At 42.2% G+C, this 16,818-nt stretch overlaps 1 protein-coding gene and 1 pseudogene across 1 annotated transcript; both read left to right on the top strand.

Annotated features, from left to right (window-relative positions):
• Nucleotides 1-634: 634 nt before the first annotated feature.
• LOC141421413 (granzyme B-like) lies at nucleotides 635-3,335 on the top strand (annotated as a pseudogene).
• Nucleotides 3,336-12,994: 9,659 nt separating this feature from the next.
• LOC109679269 (granzyme B-like) lies at nucleotides 12,995-16,105 on the top strand. The gene is made up of 5 exons (XM_020154522.2): nucleotides 12,995-13,095; nucleotides 14,080-14,227; nucleotides 14,695-14,830; nucleotides 14,988-15,245; nucleotides 15,856-16,105. Exons 1-5 carry the CDS (start codon nucleotides 13,041-13,043, stop codon nucleotides 15,997-15,999), a joined length of 741 nt encoding a protein of 246 aa, XP_020010111.2. The 5' UTR covers nucleotides 12,995-13,040; the 3' UTR covers nucleotides 16,000-16,105.
• Nucleotides 16,106-16,818: the final 713 nt, after the last annotated feature.

Here is a 16,818-nt window from a genome sequence, read left to right as displayed (position 1 = left end):
TGAGAATATAGTCAAGTTAAAACAAGATCATGCTGGATTAATCCTTCCTGTCTTGTGCTCTAAGCACAGATTTTCATCCACTTCAGTCAATTATCAGCTTTTTGAGGGAAGGATCCATAGCTTCCTTATCCCTAGATCTAGACTACCATATAACTAGTTGGGATCTTACTAGACTATAAAAAGACCCAAGAGCTGAGAAAAGGAGACAATTTGCATCAGTACAGTCACTGCAGAGTTCCACACAACAACATCAACCTTCTTGTTTCTACTCTTATTTTCAACTTGTGACTTGGCATCAAGATGTCAATGTGGTGGCAGTGTGATTTTCACCTAAACCAGAGAATATCTACAAACTACCATGTATGGTGATGCCCATGAAAACCAAAGGAGCTTTGTCTGTAAGATCACTGAGCCCACGCCTCCTTCATCTGCCTTCAAAGACTTTGTCTGCTCTCACCTGGACAGTTCTGACCTCGACAATCTTCCTGGGAAGATGTGGTTACTGCTGTTCCTACTGACTTTTCTTCTGACCCCTGGGCTGAGCCCATCTCACAAAATCCCCTGTGCTCCTCACTTCGCTGTTCAGTCTTGGTCAGGAATTTTCCTCAAACTGAACTCAGAAATTTTCTGAACCATGGCTCCCAACCCCAATCCCAACCTGGTGATGAACAAGGACAGGACAAGGGAGGCTGTTCCCCAGAAGGTTTAGGAGGTTCTTGCCTCTCCCCAGACTTTACTTCAGCACTTGGAGACTGGGGTGTCCTTAGAAAGATTAAGCAGATGATGTGATGCTACAAAGGATGAACAACTAAATCCCTCACTCCAACCCAGAAAAGGGAAACTCAGACCACAATTCTGCAGTGTGGAGGGTGGAGGTTCACTGGAACCTATTTCAGAACTCCTTGCATTAGTCAGAGTTCTCCATCCCTCAGTCCTGCTGAGGAAAGAGGCCCAGCATGCATCCAACCTCAGGGATGGTAAGATGACTGCTTCCAACTCTTCTGTTGCCTCGACTCCACTTCTCTTTGCCTTTGCCTATTTCACTTGTCCTCTTATTTTCACCTTTCCAATGTCCCAAGCTGCATCTCTGTCTCTGGCAGTCCCCTCCTCCATCATTCCTATGGCCTTCAATCCCATCACCACCAAGCCCCAACCAAATGCTAATTGGAGGTCATTCATTCATACAGAAAAAAGAAAAATAAACTGAATACCCAAATGTGTCAAGCATGAGAACAGGAGAATTTTTGAAAATCCAACTCCATATTCTCATAGGTAAATTAATAGAAAAAGAAACCAATAATGGTGCTGGGGAGATTCAGAGAGTTTGGGGAGACTCATTAAGAAGAAAGAGAGCAAGACATGTGGTACAGGATCCTCAGTGGCTATACCATTGTGAAGACAGACTGTATCTTTTCCGTGTGTGTAAAGAAGGAGGCAGAGGACAAGCACAGTCCACAGTCTCCTTGCACCCCAGCATTTCTTTCAGAGACCATCGGTAGGATGAGGCCAAGCACCACTCCCACCCCTACATGACACTTCTGCAGTTTCAAATTGGGGAGAGTAAGCGCAGGTGCAGTGGCATCCTGGTGCAAGAGGACTTTGTGCTGACAGCTGCTCATTGCTGGGGAAGGTGAGAAGTTCAGACAGCCCACACTCCTGAGACCCCCAACAGGGACTCTGTCCTCTAGGGGGAGTTTAGCCTTCAGAAATTCCCAGGGTTATGATAACACAAGCTCAAGAGAGCATATCAGAAAGCAGGACTGGGAAAATGAAAGCTTATGAATTAGGATGGGTAAGTTTTGGTGTCAGAGCAAGCAGCACAGTTACATAGAAAGTGAAAACATTGCCCAATTAAAGCAGTGGTGGAAGTGAAAACATGCAGTAAGGGTCAAAATGCCAACTGGAGCAATTTCATGACATTGCCTAGAAGCAGTATGGAGCCCCTAGAAGTCCTTCAGAGGCAGAGGATACAGTCACTCTAGTCCCCTCACTTTGCTCTCTGTGCAGCTCAATAAATTAACCCTGGGCACCCACAACATCAAAGAATAGGAGAAGACCTAGGAGGTCATCCCTGTGAAAAGAGCCATCTCCCACTGAGACTATAATCCTAATGATTTCTGCAGGGACATCATGTTACTGCAAATAAGGGTCACCTCCCTGTTGCCCTTGCTCTCCTTGGTGCAGGAACTTCTCTGCCCCTTTGACCCTGCCCCTTTCCTCCTTTCCATCCTGGATATCACAGGTGTCCAGGCCCAAAGGCCACTGGCTAAACTGAACTCTCTTGCTTCTTCCCCATCAGCCGGAAAGAAAGGTCAAGCTCACTGCAGCTGTGCAGCTCCTCAGGCTGCCCACAGGCAATTCCCAGGTGAAGCCAAGGACAGTGTGTAGTGTGGCTGGCTGGGAGAAGATGGCCCCAACAGGCAAACCTTGAAACAAACTGTGGGAGGTACAGCTGACAATACAGAAGACCAGATGTGCAAGTCCTACTTTAGAGATTTCTACAACAATGCTTATGAGATGTGTGTGGGAGACCCAAAGATAAGATGTGCTTTCTTCCAGGTGAGACTGAGCGTCTGCCTCTCTTGACTCTGGAAAGAGGCTTTGGGGAAAAGACAGAACCTGGAGACCCAAGCAACATGGGACTCTTTTGTCTACCTGCTGTGATTTCTCCCTCAGACCAGCTGGAGTAGGAAAAAACTAGGACCCCTGCCACTTATCATGGGGTCTCTGTTGAATACCATTCCATAGAACCACGAGTCTGCAACATGCCACCAGAGTTCAGATGACAGGATTAAGAAAACTGTGCTCCCTGAGTGTGTAGAAATTTTTATACCCAGGTGGCTCTTCAGAGATAGCACCTACCCTTGTCACTGGGTTCATTCTCCATGTTCAATATCAGCCCCACACACCTGTCTTGTTGTCCTGGAAACAATTGAACCACAAACCTTTTTAGGGGAGAAAATCCCAGAACCTGCTGGAGAGGATAGAGTCTGGTCCACAGGCAAGGTGAACAAGTAAAAATGTACACGGTGGACAGAGCACGGCAGCTGTGGGTCCCCAGGGTGCTCTGCCTTCTGATATCCCCCAAAAAGGCTGTTCAAGTCGTCCTTCTCAGAGAGAGGGCAAATGATAGCATGGAAGACAGTGTCAGGTGGAGCAATGGCTCATTCATCCTCTCTCTGTATTCACAGAGGGATTCTGGAGGCCCCCTGGTGTGCCACTATGTAGCCCAGGGCATTGTCTCCTATGGAGACAACGATGGGACAGCTCCATGAGTCTTCACCAAGGTCTCACATTTCCTAAAATGGATAAAGAAAACCATAAACCACCGCTAACTACAGGAGGCAGACTTAACACCCTCTATAACCATCTTTCCTGGAACTAGGTCCTGGGAAGATGGGAAGTGCCCACAGCTGAATAAACATCCATAGCTCTCTGAAGACTGATTTCTTGTTTATTGCTTATTCCTTGATTTTTATTCATGGGGACCAACTCTGTGCTAGGCAGACCAATGACACAATTCTGCTGTTTTCTGCGTTCCTCATTTTCTTCTCTCGTCCCCACCTCTTCAAAACCCTATTAAAAGTTATTACCCTGCTCCTCCTTATCCATTCTGGTCTCTCCAGGGCCTGCCCTTCTGACAGGACTGAAGCTGAGTACCATCAAGAGAAACTTGGATGGCTCTTGTCCTGGTGCTCAGTGTGGATTTCTTACCTCCTCTGTGTAACGAAGCAGAGGAGAAGTTAATAATACCATTGATCGTAGTGGCCAAGCTGACATAGCTGAGGTCACTGCTGAGGGACAGACCCCACCACACAGGGAAAGGATCTTCCTAGGCAGGACTGTTCCTTGTGGTAAAGAGGTGAGTGGGATGGAGATTCCTTGAATAGCTCCTCATTCTCATTGGGAATTAGTTGCATTTCCCGTCCTCCTCTGAGATCAGGGCCAATCTTGGCCTCCAGCCTCCCAAGCACCCCTCCTGCTCCATCCTGTTCAGAGTTCTCAAAATCTTTCAACCCCTGTCCTATCTAGACCATGTTGATCTGAGCAGGTCCCTTTCATTTATCCCCCAACCTACGCCACCCACAGATCCCTGTGGTTCCATCAGTGCCCCACCAGTGGAGTGCCAGCCCTGCTCATGCTCTGGCAGAGAATGACCCCACAAGGACCTGCCAGTGCTGCCATCTTGCAGGAGCCCTGGAGGATGATGCGTGCAAGGTTCTCTCCAGGGCACTTGACCCCATCTTTCACTTGACAGGGCAGGACAACTCCTCACATTTAGCTCAGTGCCCTCAGCCACCAGTCACCAGTGCTCAAGGTCCTTGGTCACCTAGTCTCTCAGAGCCTGATACCCTTTAGCCTGTCTCTCCTAGCTATTCTGGACTCTAGGCTAGGATTTGACACCACATTTAGGAACCAGGCATAGGACAGAATCAGTGAAGTTAAAGGGTAAATGACATAACTCAATCTGAGGAGCAGAAAAAAAAAAAAAGGATGAAGAAAAATAAACAGGGCCTAAGGGACCATTAGGACACTAGAGGACCAAATATGTGTTAGGTGAGTCCTAGAAAGAGAAGAAAGGTTCAAAACTATTTTTAATAAATAATGACCCCAAACTTCCCAAGTACGATTAAATACAAGAACATACACATTCAAAAACAATCAAAACTCCAAGCAAGATAAACTTAAAATGAGCACACTAATAAAACTGTTAAAAGACAAAGTAGAGATATTTAAAACAGCAAAAGAGAAGGTACTCATCACAGACAATGATCCTCATAAAGATTCATAGTTCATTACTCATCAGAAACCATGGAGACCAAAAGGCAGTTACATGATATATTTAATGTTCAGGAATTAAAAATGTCAAGCAAAAATTCCATATCTGGAAAAAAGTCCTCAAATTTGATTGGTAAATAATAATATACCAAGAATTTAAACAAATAAACAACAAATCTAAGGAACCAGACTATGGCAGTCCGGTATATTGAATCAAAAATATGCTAAACGGTAACATGAGATTAAATGAGGAAATAGACATTTCCAATAAGAGAACGACATAGATAAATGCAGGTGCTAGTATTTTTATGTATTTATACTTATATGTGTGTGCAACTCCTCTTTTGTTTCCTATATTATTTTAAAGAATAATGCATAAAGCAATAATTTTAAAATTATTTTATAATTATAAGATAATTAGAAAAACTGAATTAATTGATTAGCATGCAATGTATTTCTACAACTTGTGACAATAACAACTTAAGGAGGGGGATGGAGTTGGATAGGAACTGACATTAACTTAAATTAAGTTGACATAAATTTAGGATGTAACCATGTCATTTAGGATAGTAACCATTAAGGAATTAACTTTAAAGACATATGGAAAAGAAAATGAAGCATGATTCAAAATAGTACACCAGAAAAAAATTGAAACCAAAAGAAGACAGTACTGGAGAAATTGAGGAGCAAAATGATAGAGTTAAGTCCCTCCTTATCAGTAATCACATTAAATATAAATGGACTAAACTCATCAATTAAAGTCAGAGATTAGAAGAATGGATTGATAATATGATCCAACTGTTTTCTGCTTTCAACAGATTTACATAGACCTCACCCTGCAAATAGGGTGAAAATAAAAGATTAGAGAAAGATATTCCATGCATATAGTAGTCAAAAGAACACTGGGATGGATGTATTAATATCAGACAAAATAGACTCCAAGTGAAATAATATTAAAAGAAGCATAGGACACTCAATATTGACATAAAGATCAGTATATCAAGAGGGCTGTGTGTGTCTCTGTGTTTATGTTTGTGTGTGTGTGTGTGTGTGTGTGTGTGTGTGATATAATTACAACTGTGTATGCACCAAACACCAGAGCTCCAGATAAATGAACCAAGCACTGGCAGAATAAATGAAAGGAATTGACAGTTCTACAAAAATAGTTGGAAGTGACAATACCTCACTTTAATACTGTATAAACCATGTATACAGAAGATCAGTAAGGAAATGGAGGACTTAGATAGAACTCAGAGTTCTGTGCTTGCACAACAGGCACTCTACCACTTGAGCCACACCCACAGTCCCTTTTACTTTAGCTATATTTTAGATAGGCCCTCACATTTTTGCCTGGAGCCAGATTTCTACCATGATCCTCCTACCTATGCCTCTTTCATAGGGATCACAGGTACATGTCACCATGCCTGGCTTGTTGGTTGATCTCTGCCTCCCAAGTAGCTGGGATCACAGGTTGTACCACCATGCCTGGCTCATTAATACATTTAATTGAAAGCTTATTGGTTTTATTGTTTGGCTTAAATTGAATATATAGATGAGTATTTTGTAAATATTTGCATAGTGCTATAAGCATAAGGAATTTATCCTAGTTGAATGTGGAAAAAGTCATGGTTAAAGGGTAAGGACTTAGGGAGCAATTTTCCTTCATTTCAATCTTTGTACTCTCAGCTACCAACTGAGCAACCTTGGGAAGGTTACTTAACCTCTTTGTCATCCAATGTCATTATCAGAATGAAGAAATAGTTCTAGTTGAATACATGCAAATTATTACAGTAAGTGACTGTGTGTTGGTGACCTTCAGTCACTATAACAGATGTGTGAGATAATGAGCACTTATAAAGAGAAAAGGTTCATTTTTGCTCACAGTTTAAGAGGTTTCAGTCCATGATTGGTAGGCCTGTTGCTTTTGGACTATGGCAGGCCCATCATAACAGTTGGTAAAATACAGCCACTCACTTTATGGCCTGGAAGTGAGAAACAGCAGTAGATGAAAGTGCCAGGGTCCTACAGTCTCCTTGAGAGCATGCCTCTGGTAACACAAAGACAGCTCTCACTTAACCCCATTTGTTAAAGGTTCCAGTACCTCCAATACCACCAGCTTGGGGCCCATGTCTTTATCATATGGGCTTTGGGGGGACATTCAAGATTTAAAAGCTGGTAGCTTTGGAATGGAAAATATTCCAATAGTAAAAGTAATTTAGCTCAGTAATTTAAATGAGGGCCCCAAAATATGAAGTCTCTCTGTTGGGTATATTAAGCTATATAAAACAATAAGTAACATTTGCATAGCATATCAGTGTTACAAAGTACTTTTTTCCTATTCATTAAGGACCTGGTGTCTTGACCTTTGTTCTCACAACTCCTTGAAGAATACAACCTGCTGTGTCTACACACCAGCCCCCTGATGCAAAACTAGATAAAGTTCCAGAACTCTTAGGAGACTCCTCACTGATGCCAGATTAATCAACACCTTAGATAAGGTGCCCTGCGTGCCTTGATGATTCCAGAACTGATGTGTTGTAATTAAGCTTCTATACCCTTTGGAAAAGCAGCCCACCAAACCGCATTCCTTTTACCTTAGATCAAACAGTTGTTGAAGCTTAATTTTTAACTGAGTCTTTTCCTTGTACGGACCTATAAAATAAAGACTCTGGCTCAGGTAGGCACTCACGTTTCCTATGAGGAAACGTGATCCCAGCTTTCTGACTAATGTTTTATGTCTGTATGTCTGTGTGTGTCTTATTTCTCATTGCCCATCGCTCTTAGTCAGGTTTACGCAGCATACCCACGCAGGTCACAGGCACAGAACACTGACAGCAATAGAAAGCACATTCTATCAGGCACATATGAAACATTGTCCAGGATAGACTATATATTAAAACATGAAATGATTTTCAATATGATCAAAAGACTGATATAATACAAATTCCATTCACTAAACACAATGGAATAGAGCTAGATATCAATAACATAGGAAAAAAATTCACAAACATGGGAATGCATGGAAATCTAACAAAACATTTAAATAACCAGTAGGTCAAAGAGGAATCACAGGGAAAATTACAAAATTCTTCAGGATGAATGAAAATGAAACATACTGAAAGAAAATTGGTGGAATATGGCAAAATCAGTACTCAGAGGGAAATCTAGAACTACACAAGAAAGAATGATCGCAAGTAAACAACACAACTTTACAATTAAAGAACTGGAGAAAGAAGATGGAATAGCTCAAGCCAGAAAATGGAAGGAAATTATAAAGATGAGAGAGATTAAAAACTTCCTAGAATTAAATGAAAACTTACTTGATTCTGTGGGACACAGAAAAAGCAGTTCTAACAGGAAGTTTATACTTATGAGTTCTGACATTTAAAATCAAAGACCTCAAGTAAATAATCTAAGGATGCACCACAGGCCTTGGAAAAGCAAGTGCAAGCCAAACCAAATATCAGTAGAAGGGAAGAATATAAAGATCAGAGTTGAAATTAATGAAATGGAAATGAAAGAACAATACAAAGGATCAATGAAACAAAGAACTGGGTCTTTGAAAAGATAAACAAGACTGACAGACTTACCAAATTAACCAAAAACAGAAGGAGAAGACACAAATCAATTAAATGAGAGACAAAAAAAGGGGATATTATAAAAGATATCATTGAAACCCATAGGATCATTAGGGAATATCTTAAAAATTTATACTGAATGAACTGAACACACAATTTTCCAATGAAGAAGTTTAACTGCCCAATAAGTACATGAAAAAAATTCATCACATCTTAAGCCATCATGGAAATGCAAATTGAAATAATCCTAACTCTTCATGCAGGCAGAAGGATTGTGAGTTTGAGGTCAGCCTGGGCTACACAGTGAGACTCTTATCTCAAAAAAAAAAAAGAAAAAAAGAAAGAAATGACACTGAGATTCCATCTCATTCTAGTCAGAATAGCTACCATTAAGAAATCAAGGGCAGCTGGAATGGCTAAAGGGGTAGAGCGCCTGCCTAGCACACATGAGGCCCTGAGTTCAAACCCCAGTACACCAAAAAACACAACAAAAACAAACAAACAAAAGAAATGTATGTGATGATATAGAAGAAAAAGAATACTATACACTATTGGGGAAAGTAAATTAGTGTAACCACTATGGAAATTAATATTGAGGCTCCTCAAAAAATTAAGATATAAATATTAATTTTAAAAAATAAGTGTGCCAATTCAGAGTATATACACAAAAGAATCAAACTCAACATGATAGAGAGACACCCATGCTTACCCTCACACAGCCCACAATATTGTCAAACACAAAATCAGCACAGTGGATGAATAGATAAGGAAACTGTGGTATAAATACACAAAATAGTATTCTTCAGCCATAGAGAAGAACAAAACCATGTCATTCACAGGAGAGTGGATGGAACTGGAGATTATTGTGCTAGGCAAAATAAGTCATTCCCACAGCGACAAGTATCACATGCTTTCTCTCATGTAGAATCTAAGAAAAAACATGAAAGTAAAGGGGCTGATTAGGGAATGAGGACGGGAGAAGCAGGAGGAGGGGCCTGGGTAAGAAAGGGTAGTGGTAAGTGTAAATTTAATACTTTTATGCTTTTAGCTATTATCTTAGGCTGCTGTTCCATTTTTGGTTCATTGTATTTGGACTGAGGCAGAGGTGTTTACTCATTCTTTTGCATATGGGATTCAGGTTTCTCAGCACTATTTGTTGAAGATGTTAGTCTTACTCCACTGAATACTCATGATTTCCTTGACTACTTTTATGAAAAAGCAATTGGCTAGGATGAGTCTGTGGCATAAGTAGTATAGTACTTGCCTAGCAAGCATCAGGCCCTGAGTTCAAGCTCTGCAAAAAATATCACCTGTCCATAAGTGTTGGATTTATTTCTGGACTCTGGAGTCTGAACTCTATTTTATTAGTCCATATATCTATCCTTATGTCAGCACCACATTCTTTTCATTACTGTCATTTTTAGTGAATTTAAATTAAGAAGAACAAGATTTCCAACTTTTTCTATTTCAATTTTTTTTCTTTTGATCCCCTTTAAATTCCATGCAAATTTTAGAATTGACTTTTCCATTTCAGCAGAGAAAGGCCATTGACATTTTGGCAGTGGTTATGGTGAAAGTATAGACCATCTGGAAACTCCTGCCATTTAACATTATGAGGTCTCCCAATCAAGGAATATGGACTGCCTTTCCAGTTAATTGAGGATTCTTTCATTTATTTCAACATTTTTTCAGTTTGCAGGGAAAATTTCATTCACTACCTTGGTTCAATTTAGTCCTAGGTATTTGCTTCTTTTCTGTAATCTCAGAAATGGACTTGTCTTCTTAATTTCCTTTTTGGATCATCCATTGCTGGTACATAGAAATACATTTCTTGTATTCTGGAAATTGCTGAATTCATTTATTAGGTGTGCTAGGCTTTTGTTTGGATTCCCTGTACTGATGGGCACCTACATTGATTCCATGGCTTGGCTATTGTTAGTACTGCTACAGTAAACGTGGGTGTGCATGTATCTCTATATTAAGATGAGTTCGATCCTTTGGGGTTTATATCAAGAGGTGGTATAATAGAATAATATGGTAGTTCCAATTTTAATTTTTTGAGGACTCTCCATACTAATTTCCATTGTGGCTGCACTAATTTACATTCCACCAACAGCATAAAAGGGCTCCTTTTTCCTCACATCCTTACCAACATTTCTCGTTTTTTGTTATCTTGAGAGAGTCACATAGAATCTGAATGTAGTTTTTATTTGCTTTTCCCTTGAGGCTAAAAATGTCGAACATTTTTCAGGCCCTTATTGGCCATTCGTATTTCTTCATTTGAGAACTTGTTGTTCAGTTCTTTTTCCCCATTTATTTATTGGAATAAATGTTCATTTTGGTGTTTCACTTTTTTAGTTCTTTATATATTCTGAATATGAATCCCTGTCCAATGAATAGCTGGCAAATTTTCTCCTCTTCTGTAAGCTGTCTCTTCAACATCAATAGTATTATTTCATGAGCTACTGGAATCTTATTCAGAATTCAAAAAGTCATTGCCTATGCCTTTATCTTGAAAGGTTTCCCCCATGCTTCCCTCTAGTAGTTTCAAAATTTCTTACATGAGGGTCTTTGATCCACTTTGAGTTGGTTTTTATTCAGGGTGAGAAACTGGGTTATGTTTCAATCTTCTATTTGCTCATATCCAATTTTCCCAGTACCACTTGTTAAACAAACTCTCTTTTCTCCATTGATGTTTTTGGCACCTTTGTAAAGAATTAGATGGTGTAGCTGTATGATTTTATTTCTGGGTCTTCTTTTCTATTCATTTGTCCTATGCATCTCTTTTTGTGTGCTTCTATCATGCTGCTTTAACTGTTATGACTCTGTCATATGCTTTGAAGTCAGATACTGTGATACTTCCAGTATAGCTCTTTTTACCCAGCATTGCTTTTTTGATTCAGAGTATTTTGGGTTTCCTATTAATTTTGGGGTTGCTTTTCCACTTCTGTGAAAACTGTCATTGAAATTTGGATGGGAATTGCATTTAAGCTTCAATAACTTTTGGTAATATGGACAATGTCAATTCTGCTGATTCACAAACATGAGATGTCTTACTGTCTCCTGGTGTCTTCTTTAAGTTCTTTCTTTAGTGTTTCATACTTTTCATTGTAGAGTTCTTTAATATATTTGATTAAACTTTTGCCAAGGTTTTTAGGCTATTGTTTGAATCTTCTTAAACCTGTTCATTATCGATATATAAGAAAGATACTGATTTTTTTTGTTTTTTCTCTTTTTTTATTATTGTTGTACTGGGGTACATTGTGATAGTTACAAAAGTTCTTACAGCATTCCATAGTTGAATTTGCCACTGACTTTTGTATATTGATTTTGTCTCCTGCTACTTTACTGAAAGTGTTTATAGAATCTAAGAGTTATCTGATGGAGTCTTTAGGGTCTATTAAGTATAAGATGATACCACATGCAATGCATATAACATGAGTTATCAATGGTTTATGGCATAGGTAAGTCTTTTGGTCAACAGCAAGCTATTCATTTAAGTTCTGGAGGACTTAAAAATCATACATGGATTTTCAATGGCACAGGGCTTGGTAGGAAAACCCATGCTTTCAATGGTCAAGTGTATTTACTTGTTCTTTTGTAAGCAGAGATTGTTTAGACTAAAATCTTTCACTTCCATTATAGTAGGAGCATCAAGCAATGTTGTGTGCTGAGCCTGCTGTCAGAAGTGTTACTCTCTGGACAGGACATAAGAATGCTGAAAGGACAATTGCTGATCTTTGGCTGCCTGGCATACTTTCTCATGTCAAATGGTATCAGCAATTTAGTGACTTGACTATGCTTTGGGAAACCAGCCATTTCCCATCCTTAGTTCAAGGGTTTTGTGCAAGGCAAGACACTGGCATTTCCAAAGAAGTGTGTGTGACCTAGCTTAAGCCAATCTGTAGATTCAACTCCTAGGGCCAACAGCAGTTCATTAATTTAGGCCAATAAATGTCAAGTGTAGGGCTTTTGTTAACAACAATGAAAAGAGAGGTGGACTCTGTCATACTGGACACTTGTACTTAAATAAGAGATGTATAAAATTCCCTTGAAAGGAAGCTGTGGTGATAAATGGGTTGCCAGGCAGGTTTAGTAGATGAAGATCATGCTTTGTTACTGCTTTGCACATCTCTGCACCATGACCCTCCCCAACCTGAACTCTGGTAACTGGTTTTTCTTTCTCCCACACCTAATGGTCAGCTCTCTAAGAGAAGGAGACACATCTCCGTCATGCTTGGTCCTGGCACAAGAGATGGCATTTCTACTTCTGTTGCAGAAACTGTCGTGATGCACTTAGCAGCATGGCATGGAAGACTCTGATATCTATCACTGAGAACTCAAGTTTCTGGAGATCCAGGACCTCTACTGGACAATACCATGTCCCACAGAGCACATCTTGTACCCTTGGGTTCTTGTCTGAGCTGAGAAATGTGGTTCTCTCTGAGTCATCAGCTGTGGGTACTGAGGTGGTCACTGCATGAGTCTCACACAACTACACAGAAGACGTCATGTGGCAAAGGCAGTGCGGGTGGGTAGATTTCATCGAAAACCTTCTATGATGACTCACCATAAAACCAAAGGAAAACTGTGGTCACTGAGCCCACTCCCCTTTCTTCCTCAGTGGGTGCTAAAAGAGAGCAAGAACAAGGCTCCAGAAGACCTAAGCAGCTTTCCTCGAAGATGCAGCTGCTTCTGCTCCTGTTGGCCTTCTTTCTGCCACCCATGGCAAAGGCAGGTGAGTGAGCACCCCACCCTCAGAGGCCCAATCCCATTCCTCAGCCAGGGCAGATCTCCTTTCCCTGCTGTACACTCCTAATCATCTATCTAAATGTGATACTGGATATGTTGTCAGCAGGAATAGGAGTGCAGAGTCTCAAGAAGAGACAGTGGATACACCCCCAAACCCTCAACCTTCTCATCTCAAAACTGGGTTTCCCAGAAGGACACAGTAGGTGGTGGGAACTGGAAGTGAGAAAATGTTGAATTACTAGAGAGGGCAAAATGGGTCTGACTCTGTGTCTGAGATGAAACACGTGTTCCCCTCACCTACGGCTTAGCAGACAACTCCAGAGCTCAACGACCCCAGAATTGGTGGATCACTGTCCTCAGGACACTGCTTGTGCCTCTGCCTAGTCCCAACCCACTTGGCTCCTCTCTCCAACCCTGTTCTTCCCAGGCATTTGGGAGATCACATGTTTTCAAGTAGAAGCCATTGTGGCAGGCCCTAATGTCTCTGTTTTCCACAATCCCACTAACACAGTCCTATCAACCCTCAAAGAGAGACTAACTGAAGTCATTCCCCATGAAGCCACTGAACATTGATTGGGTACCTACTACATGTCAGGCCTCAGGAAATAGGATGTAACAAAATCTATATTTAAATTGAAGTCTTGGTGGCTAAAAAGCAGCACCATCCTAGAACTCGGGAAGATCTTAGAAACTCACTAGAAACACAAAAGTCAGCAGAGGAATTATGAGGAGTTTGGGGAATTCATTGTTCACAGAGAGCTATGCTCACCTCAAACTATGCATGAAAGAAATATTTGTAAGCCAAGACCTGCTTTTCTCTCATTTTCCAGAGGGGGAAAATGAGTCCTCTTCCCTGACCCTCTCCCAATTCCAGGCCATTCAACATCCCAGACTCCCAGTAGGTCTGTGCCACCAAGCAGAACCCAACCGGTGCACCTGATGGGTGCACACAGACAACTTTTCTTTCAAGGGGAGATCATCGGGGGACATAAGGCCAAGCCCCACTCCCGCCCCTACATGGCCTATCTTTGGAACTTGGATAATGATTCTGGGAGGTTGTGTGGTGGCTTCCTGATACAAGAGGACTTTGTGATGACAGCTGCTCACTGTTTACGGAGGTAAGGAGAAGGAGACAGCCCACAACCTCCTGCAAACACTTCACAGAGACACCAGTTTCCTCCCAAGGAGCAACCTGGCTTTCTAGGAACATATGTTCAGGATAAGAGAGAGGACCAGTCAAGCCTCATTGGGAAGATAGGCACATTGGTCCCACAGGCATTGCTGAGTGGTTAAGGAGGCTGTAATTTTATTTAGACCTAGGTTGGCCTTCCAATGAAAACTAAAGCAATTTCATATGTTTCTCTGGGACTAACAGACGCTAAAGAACCTCTGACACAGTCCCTGATGGCTCCAGAATTTTACCTCAATAGCTAAGAAGCAGAGGGTACAGTCAATCCTTTTCCCTCAATTTTCCTTCACTTGTAGCCCCACCTTGCCAGGCTATATCCTGCTCTTCACACCTCCTGAGCTGTGTCCCCTCTAACTCCCCACTTCCCTCCCCAAACACACTCTGCTCTCTGTGCAGGTCAATAAATGTCACCCTGGGCGCCCACAACATCAAGGAACAGGAGAAGACTCAGGAGGTCATCCCTGTGAAAAGAGCCATCCCCCACCCAGACTTTAATCATCAGCGCCTCACAAACGACATCATGTTATTGCAGGTAAAGCACTCCTTCCTGCTTCCCTTGCTGTCCTTAGTGCAGGGTCTGCTCCTCCCTCTGGGACCCTGCTCTTCCCTCTTTTCCATCCTGACTAACACAGATGTCCAGGCTCAGAGGCCATTGGCTGAACTCAACTCTCTCAATCTTTTCCTGTCAGCTGGAGAGAAAGGTCAAGCTGACTCCAGCTGTGCAGCTCCTCAGCCTGTCCAGAGGCAATTCCCAGGTAAAGCCAGGGACAGTGTGCAGTGTGGCCGGCTGGGGGTGGATGACCCCAACAGGCAAACCTTCAGATGAACTACGGGAGGTGCAGCTGAAAGTAATGGAGGACCAGGAGTGCAAGACCCGCTTTAACAATTACAACAGTCCTTCTCAGATGTGCGTGGGAGACCCAAATATAAGACGTGCTTCCTTTCGGGTAAGACTGAGTATCTGCCTCTCTTGGCTCTGGGGAAAGGGTTTTGGGAAGATAGAGAACCTGGAGACCCAAGCATCAGAGGACTCTTTTCCCACAAAGCTGTGAGTCTCCCTCAGACTAGGTGGAGAAGGAAAAAACTAGGACCCCTGACACTTACCAAGGGGTCTCTGTTGACTACCATCCCGTAGAACCACGAGTCTGCAACATGCCACACGACCTCAGATGCTTCTTTAATGTGCAGAAATTATAGCTAGGTGGCTCTTCAGAGATAGCACCTACCCTTATCACTGGATTCATTCTCCATGTTAGATATCAACCCCACTCACCTGTCTCCATATTTGGAAGAAGTTGTGCCACACACCTTTATAGGGGAGAGAATCCCAGAACCTGGTGGAGAAGACAGAGTCTGGTCTCATGGGTGAGGTGAACCAGTAACAATGTACACGGTGGACAAAGCAGTTCAGCTGTGGGTCCCCAGAGTGCTCTGCCTTCTGCTCTCCTCAAAGAAGGTTGTTCAAGTCATCCTACTCTTAGAGAGGGCAAAAGATAGCATGGAGGACAGGGCCAGGTGGAGCAATGACTCATTCCTCCTCTCTCTCTCTATTCACAGGGGGATTCTGGAGGCCCACTGGTGTGCAACAAGGTAGCACAGGGCATTGTCTCCTATGGACGCAATGATGGGAGAGCTCCACGAGTCTTCACCAAGGTCTCACATTTCCTAAAATGGATAAAGAACACCATGAACCACCGCTAACTACAGGAGACTGACTTAACACCCTCTTAGAGTACCTTCCCTGGAAGTAGGTCCAGGGAAGATGAGAGGTGCCAAAAACTGAGTAAAGATCCATTAGCTTCTGAAACACTGGTTTCTTGATTATTGTTTATTTCTTGATTTTATTCATGGGGACCAACTCTGTGCTAGGCAGACCAATGATACAATTCTGTCGTTTTCTGTGTTGCCCATTTCCTTCTCCCCTCCTCACTTCCTCAAAGCCCTATTAAAATTTATTACCCAGCTCCTCCTTACCCGTTCTGGTCTCTCCAGGGCCTGCCCTTCTGACAGGACTGAAGCTGAGTACCATCAAGAGAAACTTGGATGGCTCTTGTCCTGGTGCTCAGGGTGGATTTCTTACCTCCTCTGTGTAATGTAGCAGAGGAAAAGAACAACACCATTGATCGTAATGGCCAAGCAGACATAGCTGAGGTCACTGCTTGGGGACATAGCCCCATCACACTGGGCAGGGGAAGGGCCTTCCTAAGTGGGACATTTCCTGTAGTAAAGATAAGAGTGGGATGGAGATTCCTTGAATAGCTCCTCATTCTCATTGGGAATTAGTTCCTTTTCCCATCCTCCTCTGAAGTCAGGGCCAAACTTGGCCTCCAGCCTCCCCAGTATCCTCTCTTGCTCCATCCCTGTTCAGAGTTCTCAAAATCTGCCAACCCCTGTCATCTCTAGACCATGCTGATCTGAGCAGGTCCCTTTCTTTTATCCCCCAACCTATGCCACCCACAGCTCCCTGTGGTTCCATCAGGGGCCCACCAGGAGAGTGCCTGCCTTGCTCATGCATATGAG

This window comes from Castor canadensis, chromosome 3, assembly GCF_047511655.1.
Source record: "Castor canadensis chromosome 3, mCasCan1.hap1v2, whole genome shotgun sequence".
In the NCBI taxonomy this organism is placed as follows: Eukaryota; Metazoa; Chordata; class Mammalia; order Rodentia; family Castoridae; genus Castor; species Castor canadensis.
This window is presented reverse-complemented; position numbering and strand designations above follow the sequence as displayed.